Source organism: Mesoplodon mirus (genome assembly GCF_964341445.2).
Source record: "Mesoplodon mirus genome assembly, chromosome: 15".
NCBI classification, from domain to species: domain Eukaryota; kingdom Metazoa; phylum Chordata; class Mammalia; order Artiodactyla; family Ziphiidae; genus Mesoplodon; species Mesoplodon mirus.
Window position 1 is genome coordinate 22,574,880 of NC_138991.1, and position 17,428 is coordinate 22,592,307.

General features: G+C 52.6%; 1 protein-coding gene across 2 annotated transcripts; it reads right to left on the minus strand.

Moving 5' to 3' along the window:
* Positions 1-209: 209 nt before the first annotated feature.
* TLDC2 (TBC/LysM-associated domain containing 2) lies at positions 210-8,560 on the minus strand (the record flags this gene model as incomplete). Of its 2 annotated transcripts, XM_082645825.1 has the most annotated exons (6): positions 210-345; positions 1,427-1,500; positions 5,558-5,653; positions 5,848-6,000; positions 6,668-6,835; positions 8,528-8,560. In XM_082645825.1, the coding sequence occupies 6 exons, from the start codon at positions 8,558-8,560 to the stop codon at positions 210-212; spliced, it is 660 nt and encodes a 219-aa protein (XP_082501951.1). The 2 variants fall into 2 exon arrangements, with proteins under 2 accessions (XP_082501951.1, XP_082501952.1); XM_082645826.1 differs by lacking the exon at positions 5,558-5,653.
* Positions 8,561-17,428: the final 8,868 nt, after the last annotated feature.

Sequence of the window (17,428 nt, forward strand, 5' to 3'; positions counted from 1 at the left end):
AAAGTCCCCTCTCCAGGAGAACATGGGCCGTGCCCATGCCTGTCTTGGTCCTCAGGCGACGGGAGGCTGGCTCACAGCCACAGTCCACACTAGGACACTTCGCCATCTGTGTTTCGGACAGAATGGACTGCCCAGGGTGAGGGAGGCCTCGTCAGCATCCGGGGGCAGATCCAAGCCCCTGTTGCCCCAGGAAGCTGCCCACCGGGGCATCAGCTCAGGACCCAGGCCTCTAGCTCCTTGATGCAGAACTGCTCCTGTCGGGCCAGCACCTCGTTGTTGAAGGTGGCACAGGGGTGGCTCCCCCCGTGATACAAGTCTCCATCCAACCACAGCCCAAAGTGGCCACTAAAGAGAGAGGAGAGTCTTGGCATCGCTCCCTCCTGGGTGCTGACACCTTTCGGACCTGCACCGGCGGTGCTTGGCTACACCACCACTGCAGCCACACTTCGCCTTTGTCTCAGCTCCCCTTAAACCAACTTATCCTGATTGTTAGGGGCTCGCATGTTGTTCCCCACAGGGTTTGGAGCATTTTTTTTTTTACAGTTCAATGATTTTGATACATATATGCAGTGGTGCAACCATCACCTCAATCCAGTTTTAGAACATTCAGAACGTTAAAGATGGCAATGCTTAACCAAAGGAGGGACTCTTGCAAGCGTGGACTCTGAGCCCAAAACACGTCAGAGGGCATCCATTCTAATCCCCTCGTTTGACAACAAACCTAGGCTGGAGCTGGGAAGTGGCTTACTGCAAATCAGCCGTGGCTGGTGCGTTCTGTGTCAATCTGCCTCTCAGTGGAGGCTTTTCAGGCAGCTGGGAGAGCAAAGAACTTGCCTGGTTCTAAGTAAGCAATGCTTTCATCTGTACCCTCAGGATAAGGGTTATTCTGCCTAAATTTGAAGGTCATACCAGAGGCGAGACTAACCTTGTCTTCCTAACGCACTCCATCTCCCACCCCCAAGAGGTGCGCACACACGTACACACACGCGTGCACGTACACACACGCACGCACGCATGCCCGGTTCCAGGAAGATGCCTGCCTTCCTCCCGTGAGTTATGTTCCTACGATCATGGAGCTGACAGGTAAATTTGAGGCTTGCCCATCCCTTGAATCTAGCTTCATCCAACCATATGGAATGCTGTTTCCAAAGTTACATATAAATTCAGCCTAAGCTGTCACCACCGAAACACTTTGGGGGAGAGTTCACGCCACCCTCTCCTCTCAATATTGACTTAGAGCAGGGTTTAGGGGGTTGGCTAGGGGACTGAGCAGGCCCCAGGAGCTGCTGAAGGAAGAGGCTTGAAGGTTAACCAGCAGCCTCCCCATCTTGTCTGGGGCAGCCTAGCTCGCATTTCCGGATGGGAGAAGGGATCCGAGCACAGACCACCCCGACACTCGAGACTCGGGGAGGACTGAGACACGCACCTGCCACAGCCCATCATCAGTGAATCCAAGTCTCCTTTCACGAAGAAAGAGTTGTTTCCTGTCCACTTGAAGACCTGTGATGATAGGAGAAACCTGCGGTTATTGGGTGAGTCCTGCCCTTGCACTTTGACTCTACACCACTGGGCGGCAGTGTTGTGGAGGAAACAGAACCTCCAGGCTCCAACGAAGGCGGAGGAACTACTCTGCGCTCCGAACTCGCAGTTTCTCTCCAGTCTCCCTGGAGCTCATCTCCTTTTGCCCTCCAGTCTGAATTCCCACAGCCCCAAAGCCCTTCTGTTCTAGGAATAGACCAGAACCCTCTGAGGCTTCCTGCTTCCAAAGCTGGAGAGAGGAGGCGGAAAGTCCAGGTCAGGAGCGGGGCCCTGATTCTACCCTAACTGTTTCCTCCCCTCGCTGGAGACAACACCAAGCCTGCACACTCCCCAGTGCTGCCTCACACCCAGTTCCTCAGCAAGTGTTGTGGGCCCCACCCCAAAGAGACACCCTCACTACCACCATTTCTGTCCCATCCATCCCCACCAGTCACTCCTCCCTGGATCACAGCCTCCTAATGGGTCTCTGCTTCCACTGTCTCCTGCCCAGAGCCCATGTCCGTACTGCGGTCAGTGACCTATTCAAAATCCAATCGGATATTAGCCCTCCTCTGCTAAAGCCCTCCAATGGCCCTGGACATAAAATCCAGGGCTTCCCTGGTGGCGCAGTGGTTGAGAGTCCGCCTGCCGATGCAGGGGACACAGGTTCTTGCCCCGGTCCGGGAAGATCCCACATGCTGCGGAGCGGCTCGGCTCGTGAGCCATGGCCGCTGAGCCTGTGCATCCGGAGCCTGTGCTCCGCAACGGGAGAGGCCACAACAGTGAGAGGCCCACGTATCGCAAAAAAAAAAAAAAAAAAAAAAAAATCCAACCGCTTACAACAGCCGAAAGCCCAGCCTGCTGTGCCCCCGATTTTCTCTCCGACCTCTTTTCCCCCTTAACGACTGCACTTCATCTACCCTGGCCCTTCTGTCCCCGGGACACCTGAAGCTATTGCTGCTCTAGGATCTTCACGCTTGCTGATCCCTCTGCCTAGGATGCTCTTCCCCCAGATCTTCAAATGGCCCACTTCTCATCTTTCAGCCCAAATGTCATCCCAGAGGAACTGAAAGTAGCCCTTCCTCCCAGGCCCTGTTCATGTGGGAATATGCCACTGCCTGCCCAGCTAACAGGTAAGCTCTGTGAAGGCTGCCTTGATTCCGGCAGTATTCCTGAGACATGGTATAGATGTTTGTTGAATAAACAAATTATTCAAGAGTCAATTTAGCTAATAAAAAGATTTTTTAAAGGCTGCAAAAGTATAGCATATTATTGCCTGTAATTAGTTGCCAAAAATGCTCTGAGCAACCAAAGGGTGTTAAGCAAGAAAATGGACTAATAAAAGGTAAGACCTGGGCTCAGAAGAGGTGAGATGATATTAACAAGTGGCCACGAGAAGACAGAACCGTTCAGCTCCTCCTCTACTTTCCTCAAGGAACATGACCTTCAGACTTGAAGGAGGAAGATAAACATTGCTGCAGAAAAAATTAAGGCCATGTTCATGGTGCTTCTTGGAAGAGCGGTCAAGGAACGGCTGGGAATTCATGAAGAACACAAGAGGTGCCAGAAGACCAAAGACAGGCAAAAATTAACCAATTTTTGAAAGGATGAGATTCCATAACAGTACCCTGGGAAGGCTATAGTGATCCCCTGAAAAAAAATCATAAGTTCCTTTGAAGAATTTTTTTGGCACTTAGCACCAGGCACTGTTTAGTCACTGGAGAGAACAGCAAACATAACAGACAAAAATTCCTGCCTCCTGGAATTCCCACTCTAGTGGCAGGAGGCGGGTAAATAAGTTAAATAAATGGTATATTAGGTGGCGACAAAAGCTAAGGAGAAAGAAGTAGAGAAGGGCAATAAGAATTTCTAGGGGCTGGAGTGTTACAAATTTAAAGCAGGTGGCCAGGGAGGGCCTTGCCGAGAGGGTGACATCTGAGCAGGGTCCTGAAGGAAGTGAGAACCAACCCACATGGAGATCCTGTGGAGGGCACACTAGGTAGAGCAGTGTGTGCAAAGGCCCTGAGGTAGGAACAGGCCTGCCTGTTTAAGAACAAACCGACAGGTCTGTGTGGCTACAGCAGAGTGCGAGAGAGGGAAAGTAGCAAGAAATGACATCAGAGAGAGGCCAGGAGACGTAGGGACTTGTAGGTTATTGTAAAGACTTTGGCTTTTCTCTGAGGGAGAAAGGAAGCCATCAGCAGCTTGGAGCCCAGGAGTGACGTGCCCTGACTTACCTTTTAAAAGGCTCACTCCAGGCTCTGTGATGACTGAAGGTGGAAGCATTAGGAGGCTATAGCAGGAACACAGGCAAGTAATGATGGTGGCTTGAACCAGGGTGACAGCAAAGGACATGGTGAGAAGTGATGGATTCTGGATAGCGATAGAAAGAGAGGGAAGAGCCAAGGATTCATTGACAGCTCAGATGTAGGGTGTGAAAGAGGCGTTAAGAAGGGCTCCAAAATTTTTGGTCTCGACGGCAGAAAAGATAGAGGTGCCATTAACTTTGTCAGGGAAGGTGGCAGGGGGAACCAATTTTCTGGGAGAAAGGAGCTCAGCTTTGAACATGTGAGGCTTGAAATGCCATTTAGATCCAACTGGAGACACTGGGTAGTGGTTGGATGTATGTGAGTGTGGAGTCCGGCGGAGAGGCCATCAGCACCTGGATGGCATGGAAAGCTGTGAGAATGGACGAGACCTCGAAGGAAAAGAGGGTAGTCAGAGAAGAGATGACAACCAAAACCTGAGCTTTAGGACCCCATGACGTTAAAAGGTTGGGGAGATGAGGAGGAACCGGCAAAGGATTCTGCCAAGGAACTGTCGGAGCAGTAGGAGGAACCTTGTACAACTTGAGGATTCTAGTACGTGAACCCTGGAAGGCCAGCGGTGAGGACTAGTATCCAGCATGGGTTTATTGTAAACAACTGGCCCCTCTCCTCTTCCCTGATAAGATTTCCAGGCTGGCGATGGAGGCAACGCAGCAGATATGGTGTGTTTTACCTTCGGCAAGGCAGTCAGTCCAAGCTTGTGACCTCCTTGTCATGTACCCAGATGCCTATGTTGTTGCATGTATCTGTAGGTGTCTTGCTCTGTGCATGAGACAGGGGTTTCTAATGGCAAACCAATGCACCTGCAACTAGTGCTTCATCTATTCTGTGTTTCCACGCCCTTCAACTCCCTTTTGCCTGTCTCCCTCTAGTAGAGCAGCTTGGCAAAACCCCAGTCGTGGTTGAACCCTCCCATCGTGCTCTCCGTGCTTGAACCTGAGGAGCTGAATTTGCTAGAGAAGAGCACACACCGAAGTAAGTGGCCTTTACATTCGCGGTCTCGGACCTCCAGTCAGCCCTGCCTAGCTGCCCTTCTGTTTCTCCAGTTTTCTCCAGCAGCTTCCCTTTCTACTCCTGCCACGCCTCCTCTCCCCTCAACCTTCACACCCTCCTCTCCATCCTCACCCTTAGCTGATGGCCTTACCCGACACTGCCTAAGAAAATATAAGCCGCTGGGCATGTCTGTCTTCATCTTCCTACCCGCACACCCACAGGGCTACCTGCACTTGGACCAGTTTTGTCTTTCCAGCCTGTATCCGCTGAGCGACACACCTCCTCTCAAGCCAGTCAGTGGTTGCCAGGAACTGAGCACTTTTTTTTTTTTTCTTTTTTTTTTTTGCGGTACGCTGGCCTCTCACTGTTGTGGCCTCTCCCGTTGCGGAGCACAGGCTCCGGACGCGCAGGCTCAGCGGCCATGGCTCACGGGCCCAGCCGCTCCGCGGCATGTGGGATCTTCCCGGACCGGGGCACGAACCCGTGTCCCCTGCATCGGCAGGCGGACTCTCAGTCACTGCTCCACCAGGGAAGCCCTGAGCACTTTTTAAATGAAGGGGGAAGCTCTGCCTGCCACTGCCCTGCTGTTACTCCCTCTGTGGAAAGATGGAAGGACACCAGGCACCCAGCACGGGGGATGGAGCTGGGGGCCACTGGGGCCCCGGGTTCTTTGTCCTGCCATAGATCCCACTCCCTGCCTGGAAGGTTAAGAACATCACCTTCAGCTGTGGAGAGAAGGAGAAGAGGAATGTCTCGCCAGTACCGTAGAAGCCTTTGCTGAGTCGAATAGCCGAGGAGGAGAAGGCCCCAAACATCTGGAAAGAAGAGTTTGCAGTTTGCAGCTGGAAGGGAGCTGGAGGTCCACTGGCAGCACCACCCTTCAGGCTTGGTAACATAGGCCCGTCCTAGAGAGGCTCCTGGGGAGCCTGCGGCAGAGCTGGGGAATGCAGAGGCCCTCGGGGGCCCATCGACATGCATCCCTTCCACTAACACTCCCAGCACGGCTCACCTGGCCATCCTGGTCCCTCAGCACCAGCAGCACCGGCCCCCTGTGGCCCTCCATCTGCCTGTACAGGCTCCGCAGACTGAAGCCGTCCCTCGACGTGCAAAAGGCCAGAGTCCAGGAGTGTCCAGCGACTCTCGGGGGGAGGTGGAGGCTGAGCTAGGGACAGGACTGGAGGTGAGTGAGGGTTCCCGGTCCTCCCACCCTCCTCGCCCCATATCCTTCGGGTCCCAGGAGGACTGAGGGTGAACAGCCACCACTCACCCAAGCATGGTGCTTTGCAGGTTACAGAGTACTTTACTGTTTCCAGGGGACTTTCACGCCAATTAGCAGGGACCCTCAGAGAGAGGGATTAGTATTCCCATTTTATAGATGAGGAAGCTGAGGCTCAGGGAGGTGAAGCAACCTGCCTGAAGCCCACATGGGGAGTAAGTGGCAGAGCCAGGATTTGAACCCAGGTCAGAGGGGTCACCTTGGCCCCCAGCAGCCAGAGAAGAGATGAGACGCTGAACCCTTCCTCCTAATCCCCCCACCTCATCCTCCCACCCCCACCCCAGCTTTGGCGTCAATCCCCAAGGACTAGATTAGTTCACTATATCCTTAACCTCCTGGCCCAGGGAAGAAGGCGGTGCTAGGATTACTGGATCATTTTACAAGAAAGGAAGAAAAGCCCAGAGAGGAGAAGTGATCTGCCCAAGGTGACACAGTGAGCAGAGGACAGAGCAGGAGTGACCCTGGGTGTCCTTGGGCCTGGCTGGGGTGGGGCAGAGGGGTGGGACCCTTAGGCTCAGGGCTGAAATCTTTGTACCATGGACTGTGCCCGAACCTGCCTCATCTCCGAGGCTCCCAGAACCTGGCTGGCTTCTGCCAGCTGGGGCTGCACTGGATCTTCAGGAGCACGAGCTGGGGCTGGGGCTGGGGCTGTCTCCTCCTCCTTTTCCTCTTCCTCTTCCTCACCCTCCTCCCCAGACAGAGCGTCCTCCGCCTGGCTGGGCTGTGAATACACAAAGAGGCCTGGTGAGTGGAGAAACAAGGAGACACCAGCTTCCACATGTCCAGAGCCTGAGAGCCTCGGCCACCTCGTCACCCCGGCCCAGGCCCCTGCCAGCCATGCCCATCAGATGTGGCCGTGGGCCCTGTGGTTTGTCTGCCTGGTTTCTCTGGATCCAGAGTGGGTGCCAGGGATTGCGTTCTAAGCTTGTGGGCAGGAGAGAAGGACAGATGACAGCCCAGCTCTGGGAGGCGCAGCTGTGCCTTTGTACGTGAAATAACGATAATAATAATGACAACAAAAGTAGTGGCTGACATATACAATAAACAGCACACACTTGACTAGGCCTATGTGAAATGCTTGCTGTGCGTGATCTCTCTGAATTGTCCCAAGAATTCTAAGAAGAATGTGCTGCTTTTTTTTTTCCGTTTGGCCGCGTACTCTGTGGCTTGTGGGATCTCAGTTCCCCGACCAGGGATTGAACCCGGGCCACGGTGGTGATAGCGCCGAGTCCACTGGACCGCCAGGGAGCTCCCCAGAATGTGCTTCTTACTACCCCCATTTTACAAAGGAAGAAAGAAGGCCCTTTCAGCCAGTGGAACAACGCATGTAGTCATAGGCGAGACAGCATGCAGGTTCGCAGATTCGTATAAAACGCACATTTGTCTGTGTGAATGTGTGTGGTGTGTGGGCTTAAAATAGAGTTGTGTGGGCAAATCAGTGTGAGAAGGTGTTGAGTGCGACTTCGTGTGTTACCTGTCAATGTGTTTGTGAGTGTGAGTTGGGATTGTGTAAATATATGTGTGTGTCAGTGGGCATGTATGGTGGGGTCTTCATTCATTCATTCATTCATTCACTCCATTGAGCTCTCACTCTGTACCAGAGTGTGTATGTGTGTGTGTGTATGTGTGTGTGTGTGCACGCCTACACACAATGACTTCGGGGCTTTTCATCAGGAGAGACTTCCTCAAGGACTTCCCTGCTGGCGCAGTGGTTAAGAATCCACCTGCCAATGCAGGGGGCATGGGTTCGAGCCCTGGTCCGGGAAGATCCCACATGCCACAGAGCAACTAAGCCCGTGCGCCACAACTACTGAGCCTGCGCTCTAGAGCCTGCGAGCCACAACTACTGAAGCCCACACGCCACAACTACTGAGCCCGCGTGCCTAGAGCCCGCACTCTGCAACAGGAGAAGCCACCGCAATGAGAAGCCCGCGCACCACAACGAAGAGTAGCCCCTGCTCGCTGCAACTAGAGAAAGCCCACGCGCAGCAACGAAGACCCAACGCAGCCAAAAATTAATTAATTAATTTTAAAAAACAGCAGGGGCTACTCCATTAAAGGAAAAAAAATAAAAGACAGACCTCCTCGAGAAGGAGAGAAGGACAGGACACTGCTTTCCTATTCCCCAGGTTCAGGCCTAGGGAGGGGGTCCTAGCTGTGTGGGCTTCTGGATAGAGCCCCATCTAGCACCCACTCCGGGGAGGAAGGGATGGAGACAGTGGCCTGTGCTCCCTGAGGGTCTTGGGACCATGGGGCTGGGCGCTAAGGCCCCAGGTTCCTGAGTCCTTGCTCTGAACCCTGGGCCAGCTGGGGAGGGGCTTGGAAGGGGGACACCGGCCTGTATCCAATCCTGGCCCAGACCCCCTCTCCCCCGCCTCTCCTGACCAACCCCCAGCCCAAGCTGGCCCCTTACCAGCCGAGTGTAATGCCAGCGGAGACTTTTCATTCTTCTGTTCGAGCCCAGCTGAGGGCAGTAAGTGAGCCCTCAGCCTTGCTGGGGGAGGCAGCACTGTTTGGTGAGGCCTAAAGATGAGAGGGAGAAACCTGGGGCACACCCGGCTGGCTCCATGCCCACCCACCTACCCTTTGCTCCCTCTCACCTGTCTGTCATTCACCTGTCATTCCCAGGCCAGTATGTCCCTGGGTGGGTCTGTGAGGTCAGCTACTCTGGGCATTCAAGGCCACACTTGTAGTTAGCAATTAACACGTTAGCCGTAAATTCTAGCTGTGATTCCCTTCTACCTCCTTGCCCTTCTGGCAGCCTGGCCCATGGACTGTAGCCTTTGGGCAGATGCCTGAGCCCCCAGACTGGGGGTCTGGGGCCTCTGGTTCCCTGTATGACCTTGCATAAGTCCCTTGCACCCCTGGGTTTCCCCACATGTAACTGGGTTTCCCCACATGTAACATATTACACTGTTTCCCCTCTGGTTTTTCTGAGACCAGATTATTTCAGAGGCCCTCACAAGACTGACAGCCTGCAATTCAGTTTCCTCTCAAAGCCTGAAAGGGGCCAAGCTAGACCAAAAGAACAGATCTTGAAAACAAAAAAAAATCATTTTTCTAATTAAAACAATACATGTTTACTATAGAAAATTTGAGGAATTTAGAAAAGAATAAAGAAAAATACAAAAATATTCATAATTCCACCTCTCAGAGATAAACTCTCAACCCCAGGGGTATTTTTCCCATCTTTTATATTTATTTCATATATAAGTATATACACACATTTATAAATAGATCATACTGTGTATCACTGCGCCACCAGGGAAGCCCAGGACAATATCTTTCTGATCATCATGTTTTACACCCTTAAACTGCAGATAAGGAAACTGCCACTCAGAAAGTAGAAGGGACTAACCACAGCCACATGATAGAATAACACAGTCATTAAGAGCACAGACTCTGGAGTCAGGGAGTTTAAATCCTGGTTTTTGCCACTTCCTTGCTGTGTGACCTTGGGCAAGTTATTTAACATCTTTGTGCTTCAGTCTCCCTATCTGTAAAATACTAATACCTATCTACCTGATAGGGCTGTTGTAAGAGTAAATGAAGATAATGCCTGAAGAACTAGGATGCTGAGCCAGGCCTCCGTCTTCCTGTTCACAGTGGCTGGTGTTTGGTGAGCACTGGACAAATGATAGTGCTATGGCTATCCCCCCACATTGCCCCTTTGAGAGATTCAGGGCTCAAGTCCCTGACAAATGGCCACTCAGTCTCCACCTGGGCACCTCTGGGACAGAGAGTCACTCAGTCACTTGCAGCGGGGGAGTAGCTCAGTGGAGAAGGGAAAGGCAGGAACCATGGAAGAATGTACTCACCCTGCCGAGTCTCAGCCTCAGGTGACCTCCTCCAGCCTGTCCAGCCCAGTGGCTTCCCTAGTGCATCTCCTGGATCCCACAGAGAAGGGGCCACTTCCAGAACTGACCCTGTCTACCTGGTGGTCTGTACAAAGCAGTTTTAGCTCTGTACCCTGGTCCCCCAGCGGGCAGCTGGCACCTCTGCCCCAGCCAAGTTCCAGCCCTCCTCCCAGCTTTTATACCTGCCCAGAGGGTGGCAGGCCTTGGCCCCGAGCCTGCTCCGGTTCCAGCTGGAAAGACCTGGCAGTCATTGTCGTCCATCAGAAACTCAAATCCCACAAACAAGACCTTGTCACCTCAGGCCCCCAGCTCTGCCACCACCAACCCAAAGAGGTGGGGTTTACTCAGCTCCTTGTCTCTAACCTGGAGCCTCTCACCCACAGCTACTAGGTGCCACGTGGTGCCTGAAGCCCATCACATAAGGTGCTTCCTTAAGGGATGCAAGTGTCCAGGAAAGGGTCCTTCTGTGGGGTCCCCACCAATCACCCTGTGCTGCAGGGGAGGCCCGGGGCTGGGAGGTGAGAAGGGGCAGCCTTGCTGGTTTCCCACTCTCACATGGGGTGCTGATTCTTTCCTCATTGGCCTGTTGTGCCATGGGGTGAGATCTTGTCCAGGAAGCCCAGCATCTGGCATACAGTAGGCACACTGTCAGTGGGGTACTTCTCTATCCCTGGCTCATAGGGGAACTTCAGTGAATGCTGTTGTTGAAACACAGAACCTCCAGTTTGGAAGGGGCTTCAGCCAGTCCCAGAACAAGCGGTCTCCACCCAGGGCAGGAACTCCTGAAAAAATATGCCCACCAAGGGTCCCCCAGCGTGTTGGGTGGGTAAGCCCACTCTCTCGGGTGGCTCACTCCAGCTTCACAGACCTGAAAGAGACCCCCTTCCTGCTGGCCTTGGTGGAAAAGACTCGGGTCCCCAGATCCTCTCCCCATGACCAGGTCTCCTGGGGCAATGCCCGCTCCGGGAAGGTGGGATACCAAAAGGACTTGTATTATGGGGAAAACATTCAAGTGAGGAGCCCTGTTGCTACCTCAAACATGGCTGTTGCTATATGTGTTTGAGCTGTCAACAGCTCGGGGGTCACACGTCTGGCCTTCCCTGCTCTCAGGACCCCTCTCCCAAATCTATTTCCTCCACACTCAGTCCCTGAACCTTTGGGCACTTTGGGAGGCCAGTGAGATGTGCCTTGCTGTCCCATTCTTCATCCTCAAGTCTAGGAGTGCGACCTGGCAGGAAAGCCAGTTGCCATGTAATTGGCCCCTAAAAAGCTTCCACGATGAGATTCTAGGCACCAGAGTGCTGAATGTCCCAGCTCTGCCTTGCAGCCTGTCTTGTCCTTTCCCCACCAGACCACAGGCCGCCTCTTTGAGAACTGAAACAGTCACAGCCAGGAAACAATTTCAATGTCCAGTAAAAGGGGAAAAGTTTAAGCGACCCATGGAATGAATATCCCCTCTGTGGATTATTTCTAAGTATTAAAAGTGATGTTTGCCAAGAGTTCATAAATGCACGGGGAAATGCTTCTGCCACTCTGTAAGATGAAAAAAGCTGGATATAGAACTGGATATGCAGCACAGTTTCAGCTCTGTGGTTTGCTGAGTCGACTGGCTTCACCCTGACCCTCGGATGGGTGCATGACATACCCCTTCACACATCCTGAGAGGTCTGATTTCTTCTCTGATCGCTGTGACAGACGGTCTTTGCCCTCCTCACACAAGCTCCACTCCTTTGGCTGCTCACTCAGCCGGCAACTTTATTCTTCACTGAGAAAACGGAAGCCATCCGTCGCTCCCTCACCTTCCCGACAGACCCACCTGCATCTCACCCATCTCTTCCGCCTTCCCTCCAGGACAATGGAGGAAGGGCCCCTGCTGCTTTCGAAAGCCAGTCCCTTGGGCCTCCCTGGCTCTGTCGCTCTCCGCTTCTCCTGCCCGGCTTCTCTCGGCCTCACCCATCTCTCGCTTGCCCATCTCGACACAACCGTCCCCTCCACGACTGCTCCATCCTCTATCTGCCTACACTCCACCTCTACCTCTTCTTCACTCTTCAACCCCCTGCCTTTGGCATCTGTCTCTACCATGCCTGCTCTTGCAAGGTCCCCAGCAGCTTCCGTGTCGCCCTAGGAAGAGGACACTGCTCTCATCTTCCTTCAGCTCCTGTGCCGCTTGACAGAGCGGTTCTCCCTGACAACACGCGGTCTTCATCTCCCTCCTCCCTCCTCAGCCACTCCCTCCCTCTCTGTCTTTTGTGACCGGCTTCTCCTCTCTTAACCACTTGCTAGAACCAGGAATTCACCCCCCCCTTTTTTTTTTCAATTTTCTACTTTATGAAAGAAATGATATATGGATACAGTTTTATTTAATAAGATTCAAACAATTCATGATAGATGTTTTGGCAGCAATTATTGAAGGCCCTCTTCAACTGTCCTCTCCCAATCTCATCCACTCCTGGAGGTAACAACTATCAATCTTTTTTTTTTTAATTTTTAAATTTTATATTATTTTTTATTTTTTTAATTGAAGTATACTTGATTACAACATTATATAAGTTATAGGTGTACAGAATAGTGATTCACAATTTTTAAAGGTTATATTCCATTTATAGTTATTATAAAATATTGGCTATAGCAGAGTGGCTGGGCCCGTGAGCCATGGCCGCTGAGCCTGTGCGTCCGGAGCCTGTACTCCGCAGCGGGAGAGGCCACAGAGGTGAGAGGCCCGCGTACCGCAAAAAAAAAAAAAAAAAAAAAAAAAAAATATATATATATAGGCTATATTCCCTGTATTGTACAATATGTCCTTGTAGCTTATTTTATACAGAATAGTTTGTACCTCATACTCCCCTACCCCTATGTTGCCCCTCCCTCCTTCCCTCTCCCCACTGGTAACCACTAGTTTGTTCTCTGTATCTGTGATAGAACCAGGAATTCTTTATTTTATTTTATTTATTTTCAATATTTTATTTTATTTTTTAATACAGCAGGTTCTTATTAGTTATCTATTTTATACATATTAGTGTATATATGTCAATCCCAATCTCCCAGTTCATCCCACCACCACCACCCTGCCTGCTTTCCCCTCTTGGTGTCCATACATTTGTTCTCTACATCTGTGTCTCTATTTCTGCCTTGCAAACCAGTTCATCTGTACCATTTTTCTAGATCCCACATATATGTGTTAATATACGATATTTGTTTTTCTCTTTCTGATTTACTTCACTCTGTATGACAGGCTCTAGGTCCATCCATGTCTCTACAAATGACCCAATTTTGTAGAGCCAGGAATTCTTAACTTCCTGGTTTTTCTTCTCTCTGTAGACCCTCTCTCTAAGTGACCCTATCTGGTCTCATGGATTTAAATATTGTCTAAATGCGGATGACTCTTCATGACTCCAGGCTAACTGCTACCCTGGGCTCCACACTCATAGGTCTCTTGCCTATATGACTTGGATGTCTCCACAGACATCTCAAACTGATCGGGTCCAGAAAGAACTCTCCACTTCCCCCTCTAAACCTGGTCTCTCTACCCCCGACCACATTTAAGCTGTTTTCCCTGTCTTGTTAAATGGCACCGTCACTCATCCTGTAACGAAAGCCAGTAACCTGGGAGTTGAACTTGACTTCATTTCTCTGATCCCTCACCTCCAACCAAGGGTGTCTAACTCTTCAGAGCTCCAGAACAGATCTCAAAACTACCCCTCTTCTTCCCGCTCCACTGCCTCCACCCTCATCCAAGCCACCGTTACCTCTCAGAGGCTGGTTCAATAGGCCCTTTACCCACCTTCTAGCATCTTCTTGCCATCAGCTAGTGTGATCTATTTAAAACATAAATTAGATTACATCTCACCCCTGCTTACTCCACAGTCCCCGGTGGCTTGTCACTGCATCAACAATAAAGGCCCGGGCTTCCCTGGTGGCGCAGTGGTTAAGAATCTGCCTGCTAATGCAGGGGACATGGGTTCAAGCCCTGGTCCAGGAAGATCCCACATGCCACAGAGCAACTAAGCCCGTGTGCCACAACTACTGAGCCTGCGCTCTAGAGCCCACGAGCCACAACTACTGAGCCTGCATGCCACAACTACTGAAGCCCGCGCACCTAGAGCCCATGCTCCGCAAGAGGAGAAGCCACTGCAATGAGAAGCCCGCACGCTGCAACGAAGCGTAGCCCCCGCTTGCTGCAACTAGAGAAGGCCACACAACAACAAAGCCTCAATGCAGCCAAAAATAAACAAATAAATTAAAAAATATATATATATATAAAAGATATTTTAAAAACAAACAAACAATAAAGCCCTGCCCAGGGCTGCTGAGGCTCCCGCTGTACAGTCCTGCTCTGTCTTGTCCTTCTTCTATCACCCATCAAGTGCCAGTCGTTCTGACCTTCTTACTTCCTTGAACATCTATCAAGCTTGTTCCTCCTTCAGCCTTCGCCCTTGCTGTGCTCTCTCTCTGGAATTCTCTTATTCTGGCTCTTTGAATAACTCAGTTTAAATGTCACCTCCTAAGAGAGGCCTCCCTGACTACCCTATTTAAAGCAGGTTCTGGGACTTCCCTGGTTGCCCAGTGGTTAAGAATCCATGCTTCCACTGCAGAGGGCATGGGTTCGAACCCTGGTCAGGGAACTAAGATCCTTCCCGCATGCCACGTGGTGCGGCCAAAAACAACAACAACAACAAAAGCAGGTTTCCCTACTAATTCTTCTAATTCTCCTTCAGCCAGTGGTTTGTATAAGGAACATAGCCTTTATTTAAAAAAAAAATCACCTCCTCTTTGGAGCCTTCCAGGATTTACTCTCCATTCAGTTTCTATCATGTTGGTCAATTTAGCCACTTGAATGGGAGAACCTAAACTGTTTTTCCGCTGGGGGATCAGCATCTTCATTTTGTACAATGTGATATATAATTCTTACAATCATTTAACGCTTCATGCCTTCTGGAGTAGAGCTTTATATGGCACACACTGTGTGCCTGAGCTGGACACCACCCAACAGCGCAGCACAACAGGCTCTGAAGCTGGATGGCCCTGGGTTCCAATCAACCCCAGCCCTGCCACTTCCAAGCTGTATGACCTTGAACAAGCATTCCAGTTATCCATTGCTGCGTAACAAACTACCCCCTAAATTAGTGTCTTAGAACAACAATATTTTGCAGTTTGGGACAGCTCATTTCTGCTCCACTTGGCATCAGCTGGGGCAGCTCCAAGGCTGGGGGCTGAATCATATGAAAGTTCCTTTTCTCACATGTCCGGGGCTTAGCAGGGACCGGAGCTGGAGTTGTTGGCTGGAGCACCTTCACGTGGCCTCTGCATGAGGCCTGGGTTTACTCCCAACATGGTGGCTGCGTCCCAAGGGAGAGTGGATTGAGAGAGAGACAGAGAGACAGAGACTGAGAGACACAGAGAAACAGAGGCAGAGAGAAACTGAGCTGAAGAGCCATATGGCCTTTTATGACCTAGCCTCACACTGTCACTTCTGCCATTCTCTATTGGTTGAGGCAGTCACAAAAGTCTGCTCAGGTACAAGGAGAGGGAACATAGACCACGTGACTCAACTGGAAGAGTGTCAATGCCACACTGTAAAAAAGAATAATTGGGATGAGCTATATATTGCTGAGCCTATCTTTGGAAAATATAATCAGCCACAAGAAGTTCCTACCCTTTCTGAGATCCTCTGCTGAAGTGTTGAGCACAGAGCCTGGCATGAGTGCCCAGGGCTCAGGAAACCCCAGGTGGCCTCCCCACCTGCGTGGAGCCAATTCTGGGCCCCTGGCTAGTCTTACTCTTTTCACTGTTGCCCTGGTCTGACCTGAGTCCAGAGCCCCACCTTGACCCAACCCCTGGGCCCCTCCCCACCAGGGCCTTGCTGCTCCCCAGGCTCTTCTGGGGCTGCCCTTACCCCTGTGAAATGCCATGCTCCATGAGGTCAGGAACTCACCATTGACAAGTCCACCAGTGTGTCCCTCAGGGTCCCGCCTGGTGCCTGTGGACTGGGTGAGTGTACAGTCAGTGGGGGCAGGAGAGCAGGTGCCTTGCCAGGATGGGGGTGGAAATGCCCCTGAAGAAGTGTTTGCAGAGAACCTGCTGAGTGGCCCTGTTCCTTACCTGGCTCCGTGGGGGGGCACCCAGAGGAAGGATCCGAGGATAGAGGGGGCACTTACACACCTAGACACACCTAGATGGGGATAAAGCCGTGCCTCACCGGGAGAGGGCATACCCCGGGAGTGTATTCACCGCGGCGGGGCAGGTGGCACAGAAACAGAGTGGACCTGGGCCAGCTGTGTGTCAAGGGCAGGAGGAGGTGAAGCAACAGGTTTGGGGGAAGAGGAAGAGGAGGGAAAGAGAGAAATAGAAAAGGAAGGAGGAAAGGGGGAGAAGGAGGAGGAAAAGGAAAGGAAGGGGAATAGAGGGAGGAAGAAGAGGCTGCAGACCGGTAAACACCAGCCTTGCCCCCCACGCCCGCCAGGGGGTGCTACCCTGAGAATGAGCGCCTGCCCGCAGGGTAGCCAAAGGACTGCAAGTGGCTCTGCCCAGCCGCGGCTCGGTGGCGATGGGAAGTAGCAGCGAGGAGCGGGGGCGGGGAAGGCGTGACAGACACAAGGGAAAATCAGCAACACAGGAGCACAGTTATGGAAGGAAAGAAACGACACCCACCAGAGCCGGGGCTCCGGGGTTATCCGGAGTTGCTCCTGTGGGGGACGTGTGGGGATCAGGGCAACCGTGTCCAGCTCGGACCAGCCCCCACGGGAGCCAAAACCTATTCCCAAAGCATGCGCTGGTCTGACTCCTGAGAACGGGTCGCCTCCATTTTAGCCCTGCAGAACCTGAGACCGGGGTCAGGGGAGGAGGGAGTATGCCTGGGATCACAAGCCGCTCACGGCGTGCAGAGCCGGGCATGCACCCAGGGCCCGACGCTCCCCACGACTGTGAGAAGGAAGCCAAGCCAGAAGATGCGGAGCACGCCCTGGAGGCGCGAGGTCTGGCTTCCATCCCGGCTCTGTCGCTAACCGTGGGCTGATCGCCTGTCTTCCCTTGGCTTCAGTTTACCCATCTGTACATTGGGATAATCGGTCTTGCTCTGCGAGGTTCGGGGGGCGGAGTTCGCGCACGCTCTGCACAGCCTCGAGGGGCGAGGTGCTCGGCGTGTATATGGATGCTGGCTCCCGCGATCTGAGGTCCACCCGGCCTCTAGCTAGGAGTCCCCCCTCTCGCCGTTCGCGCGACCCCTGCGCGGACGAGGGGAGCAGGGGCGCCTCCGCCGGGTGCGTTCCCCAGGCCAGCAGGGGAGGGGACGGCGGCGGAGCGGAGGGGAAGGGAGCCCGGGCCACGGCAGCCCCGGCCCGCCTGACCCTCGAGGGGGTCGCTGTTGCTTCGCAGATCCCTCCCTCGCTCGCTGCCTGTGTCCCTCCCTGCCGCTCCCGCCGCGTCCGCCTTTTGTTCGCGGAGCCGCGCGCCCCCGAGCC